Here is a 26,697-nt window from a genome sequence, read left to right as displayed (position 1 = left end):
GGTTTCTTCCATCAAGACCGCGACGAAAAATACGTCAGTCCTCAAAGTTCGTTGCCACTGTTTCCAGACAGGCCCCAGTACCAAAGTACACTATTCCCTTTGTCCGGCGCAACAACAGCGCTATCGGCTACTCTGCACCCGCAATCTGATAAAGAAAAAAAAAAAGAAAAGCCTAACGTTTCTGTTATCCTGCAACGGCGAAGGAGAAAACGACGCGGCCCATCCGGGTTCCTTCCCAGAAGGAAGTCTCTCCCTCCCAGGAGTGAGGACGCAAAATATTTTCCCCCGCGACTCCCATCCAGCGACGCCGGAAAACCAGTGGCGAGACCGTGACATCGGAGACCGCTAGCCGCCGCACGAACGCCGCCCCCGTCGCGGCTGGAACGTTTGTTTCGCCCGAACGCCCGATCGAGCGAAGGCCTCCGCCACGCTCGAGCGACGCCGAGAGAGCTTCCTCGGGTCGAAATGGAAACACGCCCGCCGAGAGCGAAAACCAACACGGCTCTCCGCCCGCGTGTGAGAAGCCTTGCCTGATCCCGTAATCCTAGAAGGTGTCACATGCAAAGCGGGGTGACCCGAAGGGAAGTTCGACAACGCGGCAGCCTGTACGCGCGGTGCATGTTTCCAATCCCTCCCAGTCTTGGCAAAGCAGCGGTGAGCATCAGGGGCAGATGATAAAGGGTCTAACCCTCGTCGCCGTCGACACTTGAAAGGTCGAAAGGTCTCCGCTTCGAGGTGACCGAAACAACGCGGCGGCGGCAGCGGGAGTCAATCCGTCTGACGACCCCGGCGGCACTTCCTAGTGCGCTCGCGATGCTTCCGGCTTCCCGGCCTCATTACGGCTGATCAGGAAAAAGCGAAGGCAAAGAGAAACATGCGCCGCGAATACGGACGCCGGCGATAGGATCGCGGAAGTACACCCAGTACACCGGATCACGACTGGCCGATAGGAGGCGACGGGAAAGCGAAAGGCGCCACCATCGCGTCAACGCTTTCTGGAGCATGACAATTTTCGGACGCGCGCTCTCGTCGCAGCAACGGCGATCCTGCCGCCGCCACTTTCGCCCTCCCGGCGGAAGCGGCGGACGCCGTTAGTGGTTTAGGTAGCAGCCGTCATTCCTCGCCGCGCATCCCCCATCCCCGATTGTGGCCGAGAGACAACGCGGCCGAGCTCTTCTCCGCGGACGTTGGGATGCGTGCTCGAGAAAACGGTGCCAACGACGACGCGGTGGGCAGTATAAGTGCGCCTTCAAAGAGAAAAAGATCGAGAGAGAGAAAAAAAAAAGAAGACAAAAACGATTGTTCCGACATAAAACAAGCCGTCGGCGTGTCTGTTACGACCGGCCTGGACAATGGACCGTCTCTTTTCAAAGACAGTTTATGTGCGCTGCACTTAGCTCGCTGCCGAAACTGCATTTAGCGTGGGAATGCTTTGGGGGTAGAAGCTCGAGAACGTGACTTCCACGTGGCCTGCCGGAAACATAAGGCACTGCGATGCACTACTCTGCGTCCACCCCTAAGCTGACAGTGAGCTCGGTGCTCGTTGGACCAGTACCCGCCTACCTTTCGCCACGTGATCAAGCTCCAGCCCATACCCATGCCGAGAGCGTAGTCAGGTGATGAGAGGTCCGGCGAACGCGTAGCTCCCACCGCATCGCCACCCTTGGGGTAAACGGAGTATCGCAGTGCCAGGTAATTTGCCCTACTTCACCGTAAAATAGTCGTCGTTCGAAACACCAAGAAAACACTCGGCCCGAGAGCAATGCGGCGATAACCCGTCCTCAGCATCAATGATTAGCCCCTCGTGTATGCATTGGGCGAGCGAATGGTCGATCGAAGAATAATGGTGTTTTACTCCAACCTGGACCGACTCAGGTCGGTCAGTCTAAGACCTTAGGTCAGTCCAACCGCCCGCTGATCGCGTCTTTGCTCGCTGCTTTCTCTTTGCATATAGTGCTCGTTTCGCCCACCATTTCATTTCGTTCGCGGTGCCATTCCTTATTTGAATAAAAACTACAATAACAGAAAAAAAGGGACGGGAAAAGTTGGAGAAGTGGTCGAAAGAGATACAAACTATTAACTAAGTTTTCTTTTTTTTATTAAAAAAAAGAAAAAGGGAACAGCGCACCACGCACAATGACACGCGCAATGGTCTTGCCGTTTTGCCAGCAAGGCAAACTGGCAAGACCATTGCGAAAGGAATGTTGCTGTCTTCGGCGCCCGCAGTTCCTCGCCTACCAAAGTCACTAGTTTCCTTCCAGGGGCCCTAACCTACACGGCGGGACCAAGCGGGACCGAGACATCGCCGCCTGCTGCGATTGGTCAGCGGTGTGGAGCTGGCCAATAACAGCAGGCTGCGAAATCCCGGTCTCTCGGCCCCGCTTCGTTACGCCGTGTAAATTAGGGCCTCAGGAGTACTCGCGGCGTCTCGCGCGAGCATTTTCTAGAGCCGCGTGCTCAAAACGGTGCCCACTAGTGCTTACAACACTGCCGCGCAGGCAGACCTCTTCAGCGCGCTGAAGACGGACTTTTCCAGCGCGCTCCAACTTCGCGCCACTACCAGACGGGATGCCGCACCCCTGAAAGTGGAAATGCGAGCTCCGGACACTCAAAATAAAGCCCTCCCTCCCTCCCTCCCCCTCCCCCCCCCCCCCCCCCCCCCCTTCCAGAAAAAACATCACATGAAGGAGTTTTAGCCTACGAGGTTTTCTGAAGTAACCCGCTAATTTGACTGTTATAATTATTGTTGGGTAGATGTCACAAAGATACGAGACATGTTTGTGGAGCGGAGAAATCCGAATGGCACGCTCTGTAGGCTTGGTCTTTGTCCCGTTATGTTAAAGCTGATAGGAGGCGCTAGTACATAACAGTAACCACCATAAAAAAAAAAAGAAGACAAGTAGGGAATGTCATTAACACGATATCGTTGTCGGGCCCCGTTCGCATCGCGTTCTCATTCGCTTCTCATGCTCTTCCTGGCAGTGAGCAGAAAAAAGGGGCGGACAGAGCCTAGTCAGTAGCCTGCCTGGCTCGCAACCGAAGTGTCATGGGTTCCAATCCTGCCTAAAATTCCTCACATTTTTCTTTAGGGCAAACGAATTACTTTATAAAGTGATATCATTTGAGACATGCGGCGACCTTTAATTCGCATTACATGTCATGTTTTCTAATCACTTTCATTCCACGCGTGACGTCACGCTTCACGTGAGCCTTGTTTGAAATTCCCACGCCAGGTTATGTGGCTGTGACGTCATGACCCTGTCGACCAATCAGGATTTTCGCTTCACGCCACCGACGCCGGCTTTTCTGCCATGACACCGAGGCCGGCTTTATAAAGTATGAAGCTGTCAAAAGGAAACAATGAACACGTAATGACATTGGCACTTTGCTAAAACTGGCGCGGCGATTTTGAGTTTGCGGTATGTGCAAACATATGTTCATAGACTATTTTCAGAATTACCTAAGCAGCAAGGAGCATGAGGGGAGTGTATCCAGAGTTCCGCGCGCAGTCCGTACTTACATCCAAAAGAAATAACTCTCACCAGGAAACCAGGGACGCACATCCCAAGAGCTATTTGTTTCGTGCGTTTGCTTCACACGTTTACTATTGTTGAAGAGCAGTGCTGCGCGCGAAAAATGTTGCTGGCGTAAGTTTTGCCAAAAAGGTATGCTCGAAAAACTGACGTCACTTCTAAATTTAAAAAAAAGTAAAAAAAAAAAGTTTATTATTTGTTCGCGACGTCAAAGGATCGACTTCGTTTTATAACGGGGATGCAATGTATCGATAATAACTGGGAGTCAGTGTGAAGAAAGCAAGGTTCGAAGACGGCGCTGGCGGTTGCGTTTTGAAACGAAGCAATGCAGACACCGCATTCTGCTTTGACAGTTGGTTTGTCGGCTTCCCTGCCATACCAGCGCCACATAACCGGTCTGAATGAGGCGAGCTAAAGCTACGGAAACTCGTATACAGCCAGCCCGTCTCGAGACAGGAAGTAAGGCGCACAGGGATGTATTCTTACAAGACGCGACGTGCATGGTTTCCAACTTGTTTTCTTGGTACCTGCTCGGCTATTCCGAGTGGTGTGAGATGTCAATGCGTGGAGCTCTTTCTATTTGGCTCTCTTCAGAGTATAAGCGACGACGCGAAATAACCCTACGGTCATGTTTTCTTGGCAAATCTCAAACCATATCGCGTAACGCGGGAAAAAGAAAATAAGCGATAAGCATTGTCAATCTATATAGACCGATCAACTTGAGGCAACGAACTGAAATCGCAGTGAGGAATTCATTCCCCAAAGCCTGGCGCCTCTGGAAATCAAAGCCCCTAGGCTCGAAAGCAAAGAATATAAATGCGCCTATCGGAAAGCTGTACGAACCGCGTCCGTGCTTTCGGCGTTGTCGACATATATCCTCGCAGGCGACGGGGCGAAGGAAGCGAGTCGCCTCTATCTGTTTCCAAATCGGCGTAGTCGCTTTCCTGCCCGAACAGCTCTGGGTAGCCCGAATTCGACGCCTGCTCGGAGAGCTTTTTCTCATCGGACAGTGAGCGCACGTAGCTAGAGCGACAGGGCGTCCCCATCTCGATTCGCGGCGAAGCCAACCGCAGATTGCGTCGGAGATCTTTGATCCAGGAACAAGACGGGCCCGTCAAAGACGTTTCCTCGCGAGCTGTCCTCGTCAACGAAGGAAACGCGGCTCAAAAACGTCACCGGTCGTGGACATATCAATCCGTTCCGACGCACGCAGGGAGTGGCTTACTATCTTGACGCTTCGGTCTTCGGCGTTTTCATCGAGGTAGCGCTCAAAAGTCTCCCGCAAGCTGCAGGAGGTCTTTCTAGTAAAGGGAGGACGAGGGGGAGGGGAGGGGGACGTGGGTTCATCATAGATGCACACAAAACCGACTTGATTAAAACGTATGCGTAACCCGGCCTGTTTCTGGGGAAACGAATCCGACCTGCAACGTGAATTCCGATTATTATTCTCGTCGAAAATTAATAGTGTCCCTGAAACATCCGCCATCGTGTTCCACGCCAAGTTTACATATACACACAACATCGTTTTTCTCTCTCGGGAGATGGCTACTCAACCGAACTTAAATGGGGAAAATCCTAACATTTCTTATTACAAGATGGAGTACTTACGATTGTGTTTTCACCAACGCCAGAGATATATGGCCGGGGGAGGGGGTCTCGGACAGCGCTTTATATTTGGCGGGGGTCCGAGACCCTCCCGACTTTACGCACTGTTAATTCTCGTGGACTGCGGAGCGATGTTAAAGGGACACTGGGAGAGTATTTATGCTCGCCAAGGTTTTTATTTGTCCATGACATTTGAGAACCCAACTACCCAGAATACAATTCGCGGCTCGACATTCGTGCTATTTCCACGTGAAAACCGCCGATCGAGAACTGGCCCGTTTGAGTCGCGCTCTACTTCGTGGTCACGTGCCGTTTTCTATGGTTTAGAAACGACCACCAAAGATAATCAAAGTCGTGAGTCATCGAATTCGGCACACACTCAATACTAAAAATAGACAAAAAACGATACCCATTTTTTGTGGCTTCTAAAAAGCTGCAAATGCGTTGATTTGAAAAACAAAAGAAGGAAAGAAAAGTAGCACAGCCACGTGACCTCCGGTTACTTTCTTTATATTTCTTCCTCCTCCCCAGTCCACTTTCGGTTTCAATTTTAAGCAGTTGCGTTTTTTTTTTTTTTTTTTTTTTACTTTATTAAAAATATACGTGACGCTGTAGCAAAATACTGATTGGGTTGTCTTCTGGCACCATAATAGATCGCCTGGCCAAATATAAACGATTTTTTCTGGGGGGTGTCAGTGTCCCTTTAATATGCTCGGGAGTCGCCACGCCGTGTTGCACGTGCGTTGACCGAGTCCGCGAACCAGCGGGCGTCACTCGTGGCAGTGCGTCGCTTCAGTACACGCGGTCGGAAGCCAAACGAACTAATTGTAGGCTCGCCGTGTCGATGCGGCCTTCGGCCGACTGAACCAACCCTATAGCCTAGAAAATGGCCACAACACTGCATTTTTTTTTTTCTTTTTAACGCGCCTGCTTTTTTTGGGGGGGTTTATCTTGAAAGCGAAACCGAGTAGAGCAGGGTCTGAGAACGAGCTTTTCTCCATTCGCGTGCCCGAGTACCTGTTCACAGAGCGAAAGCAGCGCGTTACACTTGTCACAAGTCCACTTTCGCCATCAAAGGACGGCGACTTTCTTTTCGCGGAGGGGGGTTGCTTCGCGGAACGCACGCCGACGCGATGCGTTTCGTTAACCTTTTCTTCTTCCCCTTGGGAGAGTTGCATGGTCAGGGCCGCTGAGCGTAACCGCGGATAAGCAGGCCTCTTCACGGTGTCAGCCTTCAAGGATCTTCGCGAGAAACACGCTAGCAAGAACAAAGCGGACGCGAAATTGGACTCGCCCGGAGCGGTTTTTGTCGGCTTTTGTTTGTTTGTTTGTGGTGGCGCAGCAGGGAAGCCTCGTCGCACTGGACAAGTTCACTGGGTCGCTCCAGCCGTCTGGATAGCCGGTCCACCGGTCCCGCTTAATTGACTCAGTCCCGAGAGTTTTCGTGCGCGCGTCGAATCTACTTGACAACAGACGTGTCTATACAAAAAAAAAAAAAAAAAAAAATAGCTTTAAGGTTGTGCGAATTTCTGCAGGTGAGCGGAACCGTGATTCTTGCGAAGCGCTTTTAGCTCCAGAACATGGTTCTACGATGGACATTCATACGAGTGTTTTCAAGTCCTCGGTGTAAACATTTATCGGTCAAACTGTGTTGTTGACAAGGTAGAAAGAGGCGAGTCCCCGATCACTACGGAACCCTAAGGCAGTAAAAGACGTTCATTGTTCCATGAGGTGAAATTACTTTTTGCAAACGCTGCCGACGGTTGTTTCTGAGAAAAAAAAAAAGAATTGGGTAGTAAGCTTTCATATATGCCTAGAAGTTGTTTTAGTCTAACGGAGAACGCTTGTGCAGAATATATTTCTTTGCCTGTTGCACTGAAACTAAAAGAGACCAAAATAGGTTCTCTCTCATGCAGCTTTGCTGCAGTTAAAAGTTGGATCGTAAGAAGCTCATGTAATTTCGATTCATTTCATCTTAACTGTTTATCAATTTAAAGGACGACGTAATAAACGAAGGCAAAACGAAATCAATATCGCAAATCTCAATTAGTGCAACGTACTAGATTTAAGTTGATATTGATATCGTGATATTGAAGCGGACGCCAAACCGACTTTGCGGAAACCACCGACAGACACTTCCGAATGCTAAAAGCATCGGTGGATTACTGCTCATAGTAGCAGTCGTATTAAATTGCCCCTTTATATGCTAAAAAGTAGTACATTGACGCATAATTTTAGAATAAAATATTTTTGGATGTTTTGCTAAGATCTGAAGGTTGCAATGAAACTTTGTTTCATTGGAACCTTCATAAATTTTGTTTATTCAGTTCAAAATAAAACATGTGTCATTCAGTTCTGCACATCAGTGCCGTTTTAAAGGGATACTGAACCGAAATTTCGAGCTCACAAAATAAGGCTCGACTGATAGGCGGGACGCTGCAAAACCCCAAACCCTCACTCATACCGCGATGTTTCTAACGGATCGCCGTAATTTTGGAAAATAAGTGCGCGATTGAACACGGCCGATGAGACATGTGACGTCACGATTCCTCCTCCTCCTCGCTTCGTCCCGTCGACCTGGTGAACCGAAGCTGCCGAAGCCAGGAGGATCGTGACGTCATAACCCTCGCTTGATCGCGCCCTTCTTTTCCAAAAGTACGGCCATCCGTTTAAGATATCGATGTATCAGTGGTGCTTTGAAGTTCGTGGCGTCCTGTTGAACGCGTCTGCGGCCTTATTTTGGGAAAATCCAAATTTCTGTTCACTATTCCTTTAAACGTAGAGATGATGCAAAATCAGCATGTGAGCGATAAATATGCCGTCTATAAACAATAAAGCTAAAATGCTTAAGTTTATTCTCAAGCTTCAATTTTTCCACTGTTAAAACCCATTTAGCTGTCATATAAACTTTATTGATCGTGCCCCGGAGGCCTCCACTAAGGTGGTAACTAACCAATGGATTTGACAAAAATTAAACCTAGAGTGCAGCCCAGCTATATCTAACCAAGGCTATTTAGAAATTCTTTTGCATCTAACCAAATACCGTCCCAAAACACAATTAAAAAAAATAAAATAAAAAATAACGATGAATGAAGCACAGAACGCGTCAGGACATAATTAAGGAGTTTTCGTAGATGGTTTTCGCCGTCCCGCAACGCTCCTCCGCAACCCGCTACGATACCCTGAAGTCTACAGTCAAGGCCATCGGCGCGCAGGCGCAGTAGCGGCTTAAGCAGCCGCGTGCTTAGGGGAGAAGCACGTGCTTCTGGTGAGTAGGGCTTCTCACTACGCACCAGTGCGTAGTGAGAAGCGCACTCAACGGAGCAAAGTAACCCCTGCCCGAATTTAGACGGAACTACTAGGGAAACGTATACTGCAGTGATTTCCCTACACGGGATGTGTACACCCCCCTCCTTGTTTTTCTGAAGGCACCTTCTTAATTCGCAGACTCCTCTATTCTCAATGCCTCGCCTCCCCTCCCCCTCCCCCCCCCTCCCCCCCTCCCCCCCCCCCCCCCCCCCAAACACACACACACACTCACACACCTAAAACTCGGCCCCCCCTAATTTCAATTCCCGGGGAAACCCTGGTAAGGTCAGTGCTCCTTACGAAGACAAAATGAAATTGTAAGTTACTTTACAGTATTTTTGTTATTTGCATAAGCTTGTGAAATTAACTGTTGACTCAAATTTGGACATCGGTGAAATGCACAGCATGGTGTTTTGGCGCAGTTTGGCACAGCAGTCGCATCACTGGAATCAGCCATGAAACCATAACCTTTCCTTGTAGAGAAAGCTATGCACGAACGTACTCCAAGAAGCCATTCAGTGAAAGGGACGATGAAACACTAATGCTAGAATAGACTCTTAATAATCATAAAGCATAAAATTGTCAATCCCTTCTGTTTACAGCATTGTGTTTCATGCAATACTTAAAAAAAGAAGACGGATGAAGTTTAAATTTACAATGTACCCTTTCTACTCAGCTATTTTTTTTACATGAAATGTGCGCTGGTGACGAACGCTTCGGCCAGGTTCATGACCGCTGATGTATGAGACAACATAACTGTTGCGTGAATGCACTTGGAGCAGAAGTAGTCACGCGCGCACTGTATTTTTCCAAAGTCTGTAGTGCGTAATGATCTGAGTACCTCATCGTGCACATACAGGCAGTGTGAGTTAGCATACATACATCTAAATTGAACAAACAGTTATAGCAAATTGCTTGGTACTTGTTTCCCATTGTTGGAAGCAAGTCATACTGAGACAGCTTTAGATCATCGATAAAGAAACCTGTTTTAACAGAACTAAACCCTGACAAAACACGAAAGGAAGGAAAACACCTGAAAAAACTCTTACTGAATCGAAATATTACGCCAAGTCTAAAAGATAAGCTCAGAACAGAATACACATGTGATTTGAAATTAAGTTTACAGACAAACACGTCTTTCAATATCTTTGATTACATATAACGACCCTTCTCAGTGGTACACACAATAAGATGGGGACTGGCATTCCGCCTGATAGATATTACATTTAAACAATTAGAAAGAGGGGACACACAGAAGACGACACAGCATGTGTCGCTTCTAAGTGTTTAAAAGCCACCAACACGCTCAAATAGTACAAATATCACATTTGTTTTCTCACATCCGAGATAAAACTTGTGGCCTAGACATAATTGATAGGTAGTCCATCACTCCGTGGGAAGACGTTTCGAGATATCTCCATATCGCCTTCGAACAGCGAAAAATGCGAATGGCGAACAATCTATGGAATGTCCCATAACAAAACTATTCAAAAAAGAAAAGTCCTAATAGAATTGATTTAAAAGGTTAAAAAGCGCAAACAAAACAAGGACAATAAAGACACAAAGACGACAGGACGGGCGGTCTTTGTGTCTTTATTGTCCTTGTTTTGTTTGCGCTTTTAAATCAGTCTGAACCAACTCGCCCAAACTCAAGTTTTAAGCATAATGGAACCCCGTAACACTCTAAATGGTAGAGGAAAAAAAAAGAGCACTACAAGGATACGTCCTACTATACTTCGCTTAACTAGAAAAAATGCATAACGCAGCCTTCGACTGCATTATACACGTGCTCGCTGTTTGTAATGAAGGGTAGTTGCGCGCGTAAACTATTTCGAGAGCTAGTCGCCTGCTTCTTGCGCAGTGGGTTGCAGTGACGTCAGGATGACGCCGAGTTCTGTTTGGCTTTGATTGAAAGGACAGTGGGTAGACCTCAATGCTGGATACATTGAGGTCTATTCATTATTTTCTTCAATCAGCCAATAAAAGCTCGGCGTTCTGAAATCATCGCAACCAATGTGCACGAAGCAGACCAACTTGCGCTCCGCATGGGCATTGCGCATAGAAACCCGTTTTTTAAAGCACGAATCATTTCTGCATGTGCCATTCGACAGCCAGCGCCACATTCTTTCCCTGATGACAGAAACACGAGTTCCATCGGAACATATACCGTGTGCACCGAACGCTCAACCACAGCCTCATCTTGATCGCACTGTGCTTCTTATCCCGATGGTGTGCACCGCGCTACTTTTTCCTTCTCCGTCGCCAAGAGAGCTCTCACACGTGCTTGTGTACGCATGAGTTACGCACGCAGCACGTGTTGACCTATTCTTTACCAAATCATGTCGTGAAACTGTCTGTGCACCGTGCAACCCCTAATTTGCATTCGGCGCTTGCTTTCAAAATTTACTACCGAAAACTCGGGACCCTTCCTGCTACCTGGTGTTTCAATCACTTTGCACAAAGTCCATTGCTAGGCGCTCTGAGGCTTAACTCTTCCTGTTCCCATTGTTTTTTTTGTTGTTTTTTTCTGTCTACAAATAATCTTCTTCGGGGGAAAAAAGTAAGAATTCACGGAACCAGCTACGAACTGCTCTTGCGCGAACTAAAAATTAATACAACAATCCATTCCCTTTTTTTGAAAAACCGGAGACGACGGACGAAAAAGGGGACAACACACAAAACGTCTCCAGCATTCAAGGAGCGCAGCTAGATTAACTGTACATACTCCTCTTACGAAGCGCAGCGAGTTTGAAAAGACAGCTATATAGGACTGCCGCGGAAGACAAGCTCGTGCTCTTTGACCAATGAAGGTTGGGCACGTTGCGCTCAAATACTCATGTCTTCATGTAAATCGAGGGCCACAGAATTCATAGACAGCCACATGTGTCCACACGCGCTGTTTATGGACCGCCATGGGCCGAACCTCCCGTTCTCACACGTGAAGTGAAAGCCACGCTACTCACATACTGACATACACACACACACACACACACGAGGCTAGGGGCCCGAGGGCCTCTTTGTATACCGCGCATGGTCAGAGGCTACCAAGGCTTTGACCTCGCGCTCGCAGCCATTGCAGTGATCCAAGCTTCGATAAAACAACATAAGCTGACTTTTCCGAACTGATCGCAACTGAAGTGATTAGAACTGGCCTCCATTAGGCAAATCCCGAAACTCTCAAGTTTTACCACCCGAGAACCTCGGAAGTCCAAAGCTGCGAACGCCATATACGACTGCGCGAGTTCCTCGACAAGTGCGCTACAGACGGCCTGGAACGAGCTCTTGAGTAAAAAGCTGGTCAGGATTACGATATCACCCGCGTACCAAGAACGCTGTTCGACAGAAGACGCTAGCCGTTCAAACTGCGAGCTCCCGTTTCCGCGAGTCACGGCATCTCATAGCGTTTGCGTTCGCCGCAGTCAGGGATCCGCGAAGGGAACAAACAGTGCGCAGATCCAAGAGGAAGTGACACGAAAAAGCGGCTCTTAAACCAGTCTTACTCTCGGACGGAAATCTTGCAATCGGGTGCAATTTATACAACAGCGTGCCGGACAGCATTCACAGAGGAAAGCGAAACCGGTTCATCCGTTTTGTTTAGGTTCGGGGAACTTGCCTTTCGGACGCAAAAGAGCACTACCGGCCCCCAGTGTTCGACGTCACGATCACAATAAAAACTATAACGCGGGAAATAAAAACTCGGGTCGATAAGATGGACAGAAATCTGTGTAGGTTTTCTTCCCAGAGAAAATTCGGTTAAAAACATTATCATACTGCAGGTCTCCTTGCATCCTGGAGTATAATGACGAACATGAACATTTTCATTTAATAATAATAATACAATTTAATATTTAGTAATAATCGCGTGGTTATAGCTTAAAAAAATAATGTACGTGCTTCTTTTATTATACAAAGCATACTCAAATTAAAACTAAGAAAGCGGCTTTACACAGCGTTGCGCAATCACGTCGCGTATTTGTTATATATATATATATATATATAGAGAGAGAGAGAGAGAGAGAGAGACTAGAAACTTGGCACAAAAAAAGTTGGGGCTCCAATCCACGCTGTGAAGGTGGTTGGCCAGCGAAGCTGTGGTATCACCTGCAACGATTTCCCACTGCACATACCAAATGCCGCCGCTGGTCATACTGCCGTTTTTTATTTTTTTTTTCTGCCCCTTTGCCGCTCCTCGTATTCACGCTGCTCCTCAGGAGACCTAACTATGCCTGCACTCTAAAAAAAAAAAAAAGTTTTGTTTTACACTTTTTGTCTTATATAATGCACCCCAAAACTTGTTCGACGTACAGCGCACCGGCGTCGAACTGACAGCCCCAACTTTTAGGAGGGGCTTGATAACGGTGCGATATAACTTATTAACCCTTTGAGGACAAGCAACCAAAAACATAACATCACTTTATTTACACAAAAATTGGAGTTCAAGGCCCCAAAATATCACCAGCAAAAGGTTTTCAGAATTACAGTATAAGTTTAGATGTTACAGCATTGTTGCCTCTAGGCAACAACAGGCACAACCCAGTGTTTCACGCATTGTGAAACTGAAACATGCAGTCTTTGCCAGACGTAAAACCACAGATGTACTTTGCATTTTCTGCACATTACACGGGTTATGCCAGTGCAGTCAGGGAATTTACAGCTTCCTTTTTTGTCGGCGTACATTGCAAAGTGTTCAACGTTGTCCAGACGAGCTTCTTTGACTGGGATGACGGCCATCAGCCCACGGCGCTTTTTGGCTTCAAGTTGGTTCTCCACATCCGACAGCGCCTTCCTTCTTGTCGGTGCTGAGATCTTTTATTTCCCCTCGGAGGGCCTAGGCTATCTCAGCCTTAAACTTCAGAAGTGTCAGTTGCCCTTTCTTAGTGATGTTTGCTGCGTCGGCATCTCGCCGGTATAACAACAAACAGTGTACGATAACTACATCTATCAGGTGGAAAAGCAGCTTCAGGTACCACTTCTTGGACCTTAGCGTTGTGCGGTAGAGGGCCACAAGCATGTCGAGAAGGTCCACACCTCCCATAGACTGGTTGCGTATTTTCACTATGGAGGGGATGAGACGTCCACCATGGATCGGGCTTTTTTGTCAAAGCGCCTGACACTATGTTCAGGGCTCGCTGACGCGAAGGTGGAAACCAGGGAGACAGAGCGGTTGTCGAACCACTTTACAGCTCGGACGTTGATTCCATCTACGGTCACTTCCCTTTCTTCGAATGCCCCTCGGCTGCTTTTCTTCAAGTCCTTTTCAATAGGAAGCTTACAGCCTTTCAGTCGTGCTTCACGAACTGTGCCGATAGAGTGAATTCCAACCTTCATCAAGGTAACCTTCAAGGTCTAAACTTCTAAACCAGTTATCAAACAACAAAATATAATTTTTGTGCCAAGGCACCACGTCTGCCATCCGAAGGACGATATTCCCACTTGCTCCGATATCCGGCATTCCTGGTTGAGGAGAGATTTTTCCTGTGTAGATTTCGAAGTTATAGACCATGCCAGATGCATCACATAACATGAAAATTTTTTAACTTCATTTCTTGGTTTCTTTGGAAGGTACTGCTTTGAAGGGAACTAGCTGCTTATCTACACTAAGTTTCCGACTTTTAGGAATCGCTTGAAACTTTTTCACAAGGTGATCACCAACAGGTCGAATCTTCTTGTCTCGGTCTGCTTCAGAAGCATCCGGGGCGTGCTCGTTGTTATTGAAGTGGAGCGATCGCTTGATGAACTCCCACCTGTCACGCCTCATGACGTCCGTTATCTGCGACACCCTACACTGTTCTAACCAATACAGTCGCGTTTGTGGCTGCTCGTTGATTGACATAGTCATCACTATCCCAAGCAATTGTTAGACTTCATTCTGGGTCAAACAGATCACCTTGTTTGGTTTTTTCTGGGTGCTGTAAGGGCTTGTCTCATCAGAAACATTTGCGAGCATCTCAGCGTCATGAACTTCCGGAAGTATGACATGAGAGGTTCAACATCACTTGGATGCGGAGGAACGTCCTTCCAAGCTGGTTCTGGCTGTTTTATTATTTGGCAACACCATCAAAACTGGTAGTGTTATTCTTATCACAACAGTTCAGCAGAAGTGATCTACTGTGTTAAGATGCTCCGAAACAAGTCGAATGGAGATTCAAACCATCAATCTGGAAATGACCTCCAGGAGTCATGATAAAATATTCAATATCCCCATTACAAGCACATTATCCTGATCCTTTCTCACCATCCTGACAATGGAAGGCACTCTCACTTTAATTAAGGCTGGTTCACAAATCTGCGTCGGTTGCGTTCGAAAACAAAGCGACAGCAATGACAAAGTAACCGGGACAAGTGTTCGCCGTACACGTGGCAAGCGATGCAAGAGGTAGCTTCGCGAAGCAATCACTAGTCAAAATTGTTCCGGATATTGGTGTGTTCGATGTGATACTGCTCTTTTGAACACATGTAGACCAAAAAATAAGCGCCGAAATTTCGTTGTAGTATACCTTTAACACCGTCTGGTGAGCTCGGACCAGGGTGCGCGACTAGTCACCCCGGCCGGGCCCAAACCAGTTGCAAAAATTCGGCCCAAAACGGGTGCCAACCTGCGCATATATCCGCAATTCGGCATTGACACAATGCACGCTTGATGTAAGGCGAAGCCTACCCTGCAATCATTAGTCGATACGCCACTCCAAATTAGTTCACATTCTGCTTCTGCTGCACGCAAATAAAATCGACTGTGTTCCTCTTGGAAGTTAGACTCGATTTCAATGAGAAGGAATTAATCAACTCGCGGGCCCTTGAGCGCGTATAATTTCAAATGTAACGCTGAAGACTCGGATAGCTTAACCGAGCACTTGACTGGAGTCGGCCAGTGCTAATCTTGTCACCTTGCCGATAGTAGTAGTCAGGAAGTGGGCACGGGAGTGTGCAATAATCGCCGACGCATTATCGCAGGTGATAACGTGCAGGTTCGCGGGAAGACAGTTCTTTCTTTAGGTGTTGCACTTTAGCTTTTCTTTGTTTCCCCCAACAAAGTGGTACGCGTTGATACACAGAAGCTCGTCGATAACTGCCAGACCTCCCTCACGCGCATCGATAGGAACACCGTGCCGTGCAGTTTAGTTAACCAGCTGTCACCAGTCTGGCGCCATGCGGGGAAAAGTACGAGTGCGACAAATTCGCGGTAAAAGTAGGGAACGCGAGCCAGGCGGGTATTTAAAAACAACCACGTTATATCAATCATTCAAAAGAGAAGTCCCACGATCGCTACCTTTTTGGCGCTGCGTTTGGCGGGGTTTTTAAATTTAAGCTTGCCGTTCAGAGGCTAGCTCGCGGCCCCCGGTTCCGACATGCTGAACTTCCTTTACACCACGATCCTATAGTTACGTGAACAGTAGTGCGTAACAGTTGGCCGACAGCAGGCATAGTCATTGCGTGTAAGAAAAACGTCGCTTTGGAATGCCCACAAGTTAAACTACACTGCACCTTTTCTACTATTCCAGTTTCATCTCGTGCTGCTCGTGGGCCTGGCCTGCACAGCCCAGGGCCAGTCCGATTTTGCTGACCAGGCCACAAAGTCCTTCCTGGGCATGCTGTTCGCGCCCTTCGGTAACAAGCCGAGCAGTCCACCGTCCGAGCCTCTGTACGAATCGTCATACGTCAAGCGCCCAGTGCACGAGCCAGATCCCTACAAGCCGAGCTACAGCCTAACCCCACCACGATCCTACCACCGAGCGGAGGCTCACCACCGGCCCGAATCTCCGTACCGAGCGCCTCCGCACGAGGTCCGGAGCAAGTCCCGCTCGGGCCCCTGGATCTCAGCTCCGGAAGAACACTGGGTGCCTCCCCCTAGCCACTGGGAGCCTCCTGCCTGGCAGGCTCCCAAACCCAAGCACGGCGCCTTCACCATCAAGATCCGGCCAGCAGCACCTGAAGAGGACCACCACCACCACCATTCCTGGGATGACCACGGCCACCATCACGGCCACGGGCACGGCCACGCCTGGAGCATCGATAAGAAACCTCACTACAAGACGGTCGACGCCAAAGTTCGGCTTCCACCAGTCAAGTTCCGCCTCCACGTGAGCCCCAAGATTCGCATCGTGAGTGGCACCAAGGACCCCCTAGAACGGCCCCCGCCCCCTGAACCAGAGGAGCACTTCCCCTGGGAGAAGCCCAGCACGGGCTGGCACAAACCGAGCTCCGGATGGGAAAAGCCTCCAGCGGGCTGGGAGAAGTATGCGAGCGGATGGGAAAAGCCGTCTTCAGGAGGCTGGGACCGCTATGCCTCGAGCGGCTGGGAGAAACCCTCTGGAGGATGGGAGAAGTCTTCGGGAGGATGGGAGAAACCCTCAGGATGGGAGAGGGTTTCGTCGGGCTGGGAGAAACCCTCCTCCAGTGGCTGGGAGAAGCCTTCCTCAAGTGGCTGGGAGAAGCCTTCTTCAAGTGGCTGGGAGAAGCCCTCCTCAAGCGGGTGGGAAAAATATGCCTCGAGCAGCGGCTGGCAGAAACCGCCTTCGAGTGGCTGGGAATCGTCACCACCAAGTGGCTGGCACAAGCCGAGTAGTTGGGACGATTCTCACCATCGCCACTTCAAGCCCCACCACCGGCACTACCCGCCCGATTACCCTCGCTACGACCCACACTTTCGCATCAAGGTTCATCCCCACATCGTGACCGATCCTCCGCCAACGACAACTACCACAACCACTGAAGCGCCCACATCGTCCAGCCTGCGCACTCGTAGTGATCCCCCAGAATACCCCAGTCCTGAAGATAGAGTTGACCGGACTGACGCAACCACACCTTCCACAACTACTACTACTACTACCACTACCACCACCACCACCACCCCCACCCCGTCCACTACGACTGAAATAACCACCACCAATGCAAGTCCCGAGCCAACAACATCCAGTGAGGAGCCTGCAGAACCTACATCTACGTTCTACACACTGGACGTTCCAGACGTTGGCACCACAACGCCGAGAGGGTTAGAGAGAGAATCACCCACATCACGGCCTACCACCGAGATCCCAATCGACAGCATACCCACGGATCACGAGTCGACGACAAAGCATAGCATCAGCCCTCGAGAAGAAACTACCACTGGCAGGAGCACTGCATACACGGAGCCACTGGAAGAGCACGGTGGCATCACACCCTCACTGCTACCAGAGAAGAGATCGAGGGACCCTGTGACCACTGCAGCTAGCGCCCCTCCAGGGAAGAGGTTGAAAACGCCAGTCACAACTGCGTCGAGCTCAGACTGTGCCACAGGGCACAGCCACTCACGCAAGGATCATAAGCACCACTCCAAGAGCCACAGGACCAAAGAGGCCACTTCAAAGAAACCTACTCCAGAGATTGAAGGAAGCACTCCAGCAGCAGTGCAAACCACATCAACAGAGCTCGATGCCCACAATGAAGTTCCCATGAACAAACTGGAGGAGAGTGCAAAGCCAAGCAAGACCGACCAGGAGCTGCCCCTTGTTGCAGATGCATCGAGCCCTGAGGAGGTATCCACAGCTGGTTTAAATGCATGACTAGTCTCGATGTTGGTGGGTGATGGAGAAGCACGTCACTGGCACAACGTCTTAGGGTCAGTGGCCAGGGCAGTCAATGAGTTTAAGAACTACTATTGAGCACTACCATGAATGGCTCTGAGACAAGTCAAAACCACATGTCCCAACAGGGACCTTGGCTTTCAGGGCCACTCCACCTGCCATAAGTGCTCATGGTGATACCTCTCAAAGGTGTCGGACAGCCCACTTCTCGCAATACTAGGAAAAAACATCCCCACCAACATCAGTCGTCTGATAAACATGGCACAAGCTGCCGAAAGGACTTGCTTCCACATAGATGAGCCACAGGGTTCGCATGACTGTTTTCAAAGCCTTTTGTGAAGGCCTTCATGCCATCCTTCTGAACAAGCAGGGCACATGCTTCTCATGTTGGTTTGACAGTGAACCTACACACACAGGGCTTTGCTTGGTTCAGCTTCAATATTCTTTGTAAATATCTGGGTTTGGTGTTTCATTGTGTCGGTGTTTGGGTGATCACTCTTGGATACTGCTCTGGAGTAGTGTGCCTACGACAAAGATGCAAGCCAAGTTGTGTGTGTTGGGGGCTTAAGAATTCCTACTCAAGAACTCGCTGTTGGGGGCTTAAGAATTCCTACTCAAGAACTCGCTGCCATATAACGAATGCAGCTTGCTGCACTGTTCAAGTCACCAAGAATGGGTGTTTCTAAGACTACAGTGAGTGGTGGTGGGTGTTAGTATGCACCGGCTGCTCAACTTTTTTTGTGGATACCAAGGAATCTAAAATAAACAGCCTCTTACATACTACATATTACCAAAAACACAAGTCATTTTTGTCTAGATGAACCTCGTGACAAAGTTAGCAAAAAGAATACATTGGCAGGTTTTTGCATGTTATAAATATAGGCAAGTGTCGAACACCAAATTTTATCGTGTGGGGTGGTACCCCACATAAATACAGCCATGTTCGCACCCGACACTGCCACATGATCGGCAAATACTGAGCATTTGCTGGAGATGTGGCTATCATTCGGTCGCAATGACAATTTCAACATTCACTGCAGACCGAGCAATCGTGTTGTACTGTCACATAACTACCGTAGAATACCCATACCCAAATTTGTAAGATCCGAGAAAATATGCACAGTATGTAAAATTGATGACTGGACAAGCACCCATCCCCAATCTTTCCTCATTATCCCTAAATTTTGAGTGGGCGCTTGCCCGGTATTTTACGGTAGACAAGTCTGAACGAGAGCCGCAGTAGCCTCCAAACTTAATGCCGCGCATGGCCACATTGAGCTTGGACATGGCTGTACATTCCATTATACTAATAGTTTTAATCACAACTTTCCAGTTGTAACAAAAACAACAAAGAATGACTATCTTTTGGACACGTTGTGTTTACTCTGTACAAAGCTTTACACATCCAAGTCTGTGTCAAAACTCTTTATTTCTTAAGAACCACATGAATTTGTGAATGAATGATTAATACTAAACATCTTGGCTGACTTTCTGCACGATTACCAAAACAATGTACACACAAAATAAACTGAAATAATAAGTGAAAACGGCACATCCAGAATGACTAAAAGTTAAAATCCGAGTCAAAGCTGCTCCGATTCACACCACTGCATCTGAAAACACTGGTGCTTAGCACACGAAGTTAAGGCGTGACGTTGCAAAGTGTTAATCCATGCCATCACATTAATGTTTGCCTTTTATGAATCAAGGAGACAGAGTGAGCACAATGAAAAACATAGAAATATAAACTTCAGGAATAAAATTAAAACATGCAACAAGTAATTATGTCGACCCCTTGTCTTTCAAATAAATCATGTAAATTGCAAAAAAAAAACAACAACAACAAAAAAAACCTTTCTTATCAAAAGTAGGACATATGCAACTAGCGGGACAGTAAAGAGAAGGTCCTTCTTAACCTTAATGCAACAACAAAAGAAAGCACATTAGGTAATTATAGATACAAGTTTCTTTTTCCAAAACTCTTACTCTGTAATTCTCTTTCTGGATTTTGCAAGTAAGCAAGCCTACAACTTCCAACAAGTTTACAGTAAAGAAATCAGAAATTCTTTCTATTTTACCTTTTCATTAAAGATACCTTGATCATGACACTTAAAAATATTCCATTTACTACAAAATGGCACCACTAAATGAAACTGCAGTGCTCAGTATCAAGGGACTGCTCACTCAGGGAGAAAAGACAATAATTATTTGCTTCATAATTTGTTGCTAGCTCTGCAAGTCTTCGGACATTAAACCGAAAGTAAGTGTTTAAAGTTCAAACCATGCACTCCAAGGCATACAAAGAAACCAAAGAAAATGCACCCTGTCTTGTATAGCAGTGGAAGTCTTCCACCACTGTTAGCGCCCATACAAAAACCTAGTGCCCTCGTTGCACTGGCGTTTGAAAACAAAACAGAACACTTTAAACAAACGACAGGCATGGACTAGGATGTGTTAAGTATTCTGCACTCTTGTGCTGTGAACCACAAGATGTAAGGCAAACGTAGGTCGCTATTTCCCTTCTGCCAGACATGCCTATCACTGCCAGAGCACTTGAGAGACGCCCAACCTTGTCAACCACAAGCTCTGGGTTAAAAAAAAATGGCAAGTTGGCATGGCCGGTAAACAACTGTTAAGGCACCGACGAAACAAACAGGCAAAAGTCGAGGAGAAGACTGGTCCCGTTCACACCCTTGGTCCCAAGAGAAGGCAGTCTGCTCCACATGAAAGACAGTGCTGAAGTGCTGGTAGGAATGAGTAGAGGCCACCCCAGCTCACTGGAAAAATGATCATGCACTTATGTTTGTCTGTTGCCCAGGCCACCAGTTTAAGAGAACCCTGCTTCCCCTATTGCATGCATTGCAGTGAAAGGGTCCGACAAGTGATCTGCCCGCCAGTACGTGGTTCAGATGCCTCAACATCGATTAGCCATATACACAATGCAGCAAGCAAGTCACCAACGTGGCAAAAGTCGGGGAGCTGAATAAACCTCCGAAAGCACATTCCCAGACAGACTGATTCAATGTGGGTTTAGGAGTGTTATTGGTAGTATATGCCTGAATGCCAACTGTGAAGTTAGCAGATAGGCTGCTTGGTACAGTGCGCACACAAGCAGAACAAGAGGGCCATGACGTCCACAATACTTACTAAGACATTTAGTTCGCTGAAAAAACAAAAAGGCAGTCACAAAACGACAAAGAAGCTCAGCAGACCTCCACACCCACCACACGATGTGAAGAGTTACAGCTAGAGCCCGTTAGCCAAAGATGGGCAAAGCAAAAGTTTTGAAACTTACTCTCAGTACCATAAACAAGCCACACTTAAAAACAAATTTATTACTCCATTCACACTCTGCTAAATGCTGCAAGGCAAAGGCCTCCATAGTTATGAGCAAATATGCCACAAGATCTCGGCCTTGCATATAACTGTAATTGGTGACAGGTTAAGAGCTCAGGGGAAGCTCCTCACACCTTGTTTCACTTGAGCAGAGTGAATGTTGGAGAGGAGGCAACCCCCTATTCAGCATTCCCACTGCTAAAGTGGAAACGGGTGGGTGGAGCCAGAGAATTTTTATATTGTATCTAGAGGTTCAACTGGCACTAGTGTCTATGCGACTTCGGGATGCCAAATGAAGCAGACAGCAACCAGTCTACTTTTGCAGTTCCCCTGTGCATTCCTATGGAAAAACGTGCATGAACTGTCCCTTCGCCGGAAAATAACATGGAACACTTATGTTACTTCGGTCGTACCGAATAGTGTGTACCTTTTATCATGGTAAGAGTGTAATTGCTTTAGTACAGTATTTTTATTCACCGGTGAACAATGTTAAACTTTGCTATATTTAAAGGGATACTACAACGAAATTTCGGCGCTCATTTTTTGGTCTATATGTGTTCAAAAGAGCAGTATTACATGGAACATACCAATATCTTGTTAAAAAAGTCTCGAAAAAGGAATTTTAAAACGAATTAAACGATTAGCAAAGAGCACCTGGTGGATGTCGCTAACGCCTCGTTTGTAATGCTCGTCTAGGAACCTTGACAGCTAGTGACGGAGGTTGTCTCGTCTCCGGCCACGACGAGAGAAGAGGGGCAGGAGGAACTCCCCTCTTCCCGAGAATCCCTTTTGTGTGTCGCAGAAGTCGCTATTGTCCCCCTAGAAGATTATAGAAGATTAACCCGTCACTCAAAATTCGTACAAAAGCAGCCGCTTCGGTGGCTGGAACGACTAGGCCATCCTCTCGACGTCAGCCTCGCCGTAGCTTTGCTCGTCTTGAGACGACCTACGTCACGATTGCGTTGGATGTCACGTGCTCTAAGCTGGGCCTTCTCCGAGCGCTTGCCAGAGTGGGCCGTTTATAACGAAAAATACAGCCACCAGGATCAAAATACAAACGTGCGATTGTCATTTATGGATATTGTGGATCATATTCAACCTATTTTTGAACACGACGGGAATATTTCAAATTTCGTTGAAGTATCCCTTTAAGGCCCAAACCTCTGCTCCATAGCAGGTGTGTAAAAACGAGTGACAATTCTAAACAAAATAACAATCAAAAGGAACATAGAGTGTGTTCAAGGTTCGCCAGCATTCCAGGGGCGCTTATATATTGCTAATATGCCCGTCCTGTCACTATATATGACCACACCGTACATCTTTACAAGTGGTTAAAAAGATTCCAAACGTAAAGTATGAAGTATGTGGGTTAAAAAGGAGTTTCTTTTTATTATTTCTCACACCATGCAGCTTTTATCGCGCACTTGTTCTCTGGCATCTCCCTACTTTCGAAGATTTTGAGCGTGAGGGTATTGTTTTGAACGTAGAACAAACATATTCGCACATATTCATGAGCAGAAAGAATAAAGCAGTATTTATTTATTGCAAACCGGACTATATCACGTGGTCTTCAATTAGTTTTGATTGTCAACATACATAGGGAGTTACTGCTCCAGTGTTACTGCGCAGCTCTTGCCATCTCTCTTGGTTTTCCAGATGTCCTTCGTTCGTTTGGCACGTATACCCCCATGCTGAAAAGCACCGATGCCGTGTTCACGCTAACAGTGTCCGCAGTGCACATAAATGCATGTATGAAGCTGTTTTAGCACTGTGTTTAATGCCAAGAATTTGAAAGAAGAACGCCATAACTGAGGAATTACTTCGTGTGCGTGACTGAGAAATGTTCCAAGCTCATTATGCTTCCTGCATCATTATGCAAAAAGGCATTGCTCTGCGAACATTCGGAACTGCGCTATACGAGTTTGTTTGACCATGTGCATGAGCATAATGGCGATCTCTACACAGACCGCACACCAAAGCGAGAGCGAAAATAAATTTTACGTCAAACTCGTGAAATATAAAAAAGAGACCTCTGAAATGGTTTAGAAGGCTTATGTCAAAATGCAGTGAGGTGTGCGAGGTGTTTTGTGTGGCAATCGCACCTCAAGAATGGCAGAACGTCACTGAAGTCAAGGAAAGGTCGCATAAAGTCGCCCTACCGCTCTCCATCTTCCAGCGATGTTCTGCCGTTTTTGAAGTGCGAGTGCCAATTGAAACACTTTGCAAAAATCACTGCTTTTTGACATGAGCCTGCTGAATAATGTCAAAGGTTTCTGTTTTATATTTGCAGATTATGACGCAGAACTGATGTTTGCTCTCGCTCTGGTTTGCAGTCTAAGGTGAAATCGCCATAGTGCCCGTGCACGTGGTCACAAAAACTCGTGTAGCGCAGCTTCAAATGTTCACAGAGCGACGCCCTTTGGTATAACGAGACACGAAGGCCCCATCCTTCGACTGCTGCGCATGCATCACCGTGCTGCCCTCTCTTTTAACGCTACAAAATCAGTCTGTAAACTTTTTGATCACACTTCGTATGTATGAATTATTAGAGATATTTGCTCTTGTAATCAAGCGCAGGGAGAAAATGCACTCATGCACTTTTTCCCATAAAAATGCAGTGCCGGAAGTCAACTTCAGACTGGATGCTGTCTGCTTCAATTTGTAACAGCACACTAGCGCCAGTTGAACCTCTAGCGTACATGATAAAAACCTAATGGGTGGTGCCTCCCCTGAATTCTTAACCCATCATCGACTGCAGGGTTTTGCGTTTTGGATAAATCCAATCAAATTCTACAAACGCTTGCCAGTAAAAATATTGCAGCTGCGGATTTGTCTGGAAAACTCGGAATTTCGAGACTGCCAGTAGTAAAAAAGTAAAAGGATTTTTATGTTTTCAAGGAATCCTAACAACTTTCCCCATTCTCTTTTTAAAGGGGAACTCAAGTGGATTCCGAGATTGTCTATGTATGGTGATAACTCCATCTACAAGCTCAAGCATACTAAACAAAAAACAGAATTACACTTATGTGTGGCTAATATCCCTATTAAAAAGCTAATCAAAGATTGTGACAGGCCCCTCTTTCTGTGTCTTGGAGCAGACACCAGGGGCTGCCGTCGGACGGTGTTTTCAAGAAACAATTGTTGTATTACGTCTCCTACATCCAAAAATATTAGTTTTTGTCAAAATTACACAACGCGCTTCAAAAGAGCAATAATAGTAATGTTCAGAATCTCCACGCATTTAACTATTTTCATTGGCCAAATTTTATGAATGTGGTGGGGACCAGAGGATGGACCCCCAAGAAAAAATAGGGCCAATGTATTTCTATTGCTGTGAGTATAGAGGACGTCTCGCCATCTAAACTGGTCATTTTTATTGACTAAAGCCCAACAAACAGTATGCCATCAAAGATAAGCAAAAGCGAATATAACCTCAATATTTAAATATTTCTCTTTATGCCAAAAGCCTTTAGGATTTTCAAACGACCATTACATTCTGCTGTGCCAGTCAGCGCAAGTAAATGGCATTTAGACAATGTTTACAGCGATTGAAGTTTCGTAGCTCGTTCAAACGCATAAAGCACATTCATGCTAAAAGAATAATATTTTGGCGATATAAATCATTTTTGAAGTATTTCTTAAGCGAACAACATATTAAAAAAGACGAAATGAGTTCAGTCGGGTGATTACAACAAAGTCTACTTTAAGCCCAAGCAAAGTAGTTTTTTGGCAATTAGCGGTAACCCTGAGCGTCTTGCTCGGTACGCGCCAACCTTAGTGTGTGCGCTCCTTCCTCATTGATCAGTGCTCCCGCTCCTTTCCATGCTTCTGCTACACTTTTTTGCTGTTCGGTTCGGCGTAGTGCTTGCACTTGAGTTTCATTGCAACTGTCCCGAGGCCCTCCAGCCGATCCTCCCAAAGCCGTACGAGCGCCCAGGTCGCCTCAATGCTCCAATGGAAGCACGGCGACCCCTTCCTACTTGAGGACGCTCCTCCGTCGTTCGACGTATCACACAACGAGAGAGTGAGATACAGAAATATATGTGTACAAAAAAACATTATATACAATACGAATAGCAATACACTATTAAAGGATGATAAAATTTAAAGTAGAGAAATAAAAGCTAGATAACTATGGTTGTAAGGGAAATTGAGAGGAGAAAAACCGAAGTGCTGAAGCGGACAACGCGAGCAGGCGACGACGAGGCCTACTAGATAGCTGGGGCCGTGAGTAGAGAAAACTATTAGTAGAGCGAGGTTTGTACAGAATATACGTGAAACACCCTCTTTTATAATAATAAAAATGCAGAATATCAATTCTGCATTTCCTTTTATATCAATTCTCTTCTCTAGTGTAGACCGCTGTTGACGAGAGTAGGCCTCTAGCAGCCGTAAAGGAGTTGCGGGAACTCAGGTTCAGGAAAAGGACCTCTACGCTAAATGCCATTTGAGTTGCCGTGTGGAACTGCCTAAATAACATTTACACTAAAGGTCCTTTGGTGTAAAGGTCCTTTTAGGTGCCCGTCTGACAGGGGTATTACTCTAGATTTAGCCCGTAGAAGCTTTCAAAGTTTAAAAGTATACGTGTCCAAAAGAACCCCATACATTAAAAAAAAAAAAAATGTGTAAAATATGGTATGAGCAATCTTACTGGTTGAGACCCGGCCAAGGCTTACAATTGGTCCTGCCCAGTGACATATTGTGTTACCTTCAGTAATGCCCTTTTGACAGTATCTTCCACTTCAGATCATATTGCTGCTTTGCCGCTCTTCCTTAGTGTCATTTGCCACTTAGTTGTCGGCAGTTTATCTGTCAAGAAATGCCTGCTACCAAAGTAAGCTTGCCTACAAACAATGCCAACTGGTAGCTATTGCCAGGGGAACAACAAAGTCTCAAAGAGCAAGGTGCCAACAATGGTCCAGGTGAAGTTTGTATATCTGGGATTCATAAAAAATAAAGAAACCTAAAGATTAAACATCAAATGCATTTTTCTCAGTTTCACTCTTTGGCAGGAAATGCGGTATGAACAAATGCATCATTTGACATTTTGAAAGTGTGAAGACTTCATTCAGTAGTGTCCTGGAATGAAATTTCCTGAGGAAAAAGTTAAGGTACTACTCATAATGTGAGAAAGCTGACTCCTTCATCATGAAAACTAAATATTTGATAACATAAAAATTGTTGCAATTTATTTTATTTCTTCAGGTGCTATTGTTTTTTTCTAGAATTGCATTTGCTACAATAATGTTTATTGTAACTTGCACTAGGAGTATTTAACTTCCCATTAAAACAAAAATTTGTGGATTGGTATTACTATTTGTAATACCTTTTCTAGCAGTCACTTTTTTTCT

The 26,697-nt window shown here is 46.7% G+C and overlaps 2 protein-coding genes across 2 annotated transcripts in view; one reads left to right on the top strand and one right to left on the bottom strand.

Moving 5' to 3' along the window:
* Positions 1-18,795, top strand: part of LOC115320353 (cell surface glycoprotein 1) — a 40,473-nt gene extending 21,678 nt beyond the window's left edge. The window contains exon 2 of the mRNA XM_029980457.3: positions 15,947-18,795. Within this exon, the coding sequence (XP_029836317.2) occupies positions 15,947-17,989 (2,043 nt within the window). The 3' untranslated portion in view covers positions 17,990-18,795. The remainder of the gene's footprint in view (positions 1-15,946) is intronic.
* Positions 18,796-19,420: 625 nt separating this feature from the next.
* Positions 19,421-26,697, bottom strand: part of LOC8026853 — a 65,817-nt gene continuing 58,540 nt past the window's right edge. Inside the window, exon 15 of the mRNA XM_029980455.4 lies at positions 19,421-20,787. Within this exon, the coding sequence (XP_029836315.1) occupies positions 20,785-20,787 (3 nt within the window). The 3' untranslated portion in view covers positions 19,421-20,784. The remainder of the gene's footprint in view (positions 20,788-26,697) is intronic.

Source organism: Ixodes scapularis, unplaced genomic scaffold (genome assembly GCF_016920785.2).
Source record: "Ixodes scapularis isolate PalLabHiFi unplaced genomic scaffold, ASM1692078v2 PGA_scaffold9__187_contigs__length_104089568, whole genome shotgun sequence".
In the NCBI taxonomy this organism is placed as follows: Eukaryota; Metazoa; Arthropoda; class Arachnida; order Ixodida; family Ixodidae; genus Ixodes; species Ixodes scapularis.
This window is presented reverse-complemented; position numbering and strand designations above follow the sequence as displayed.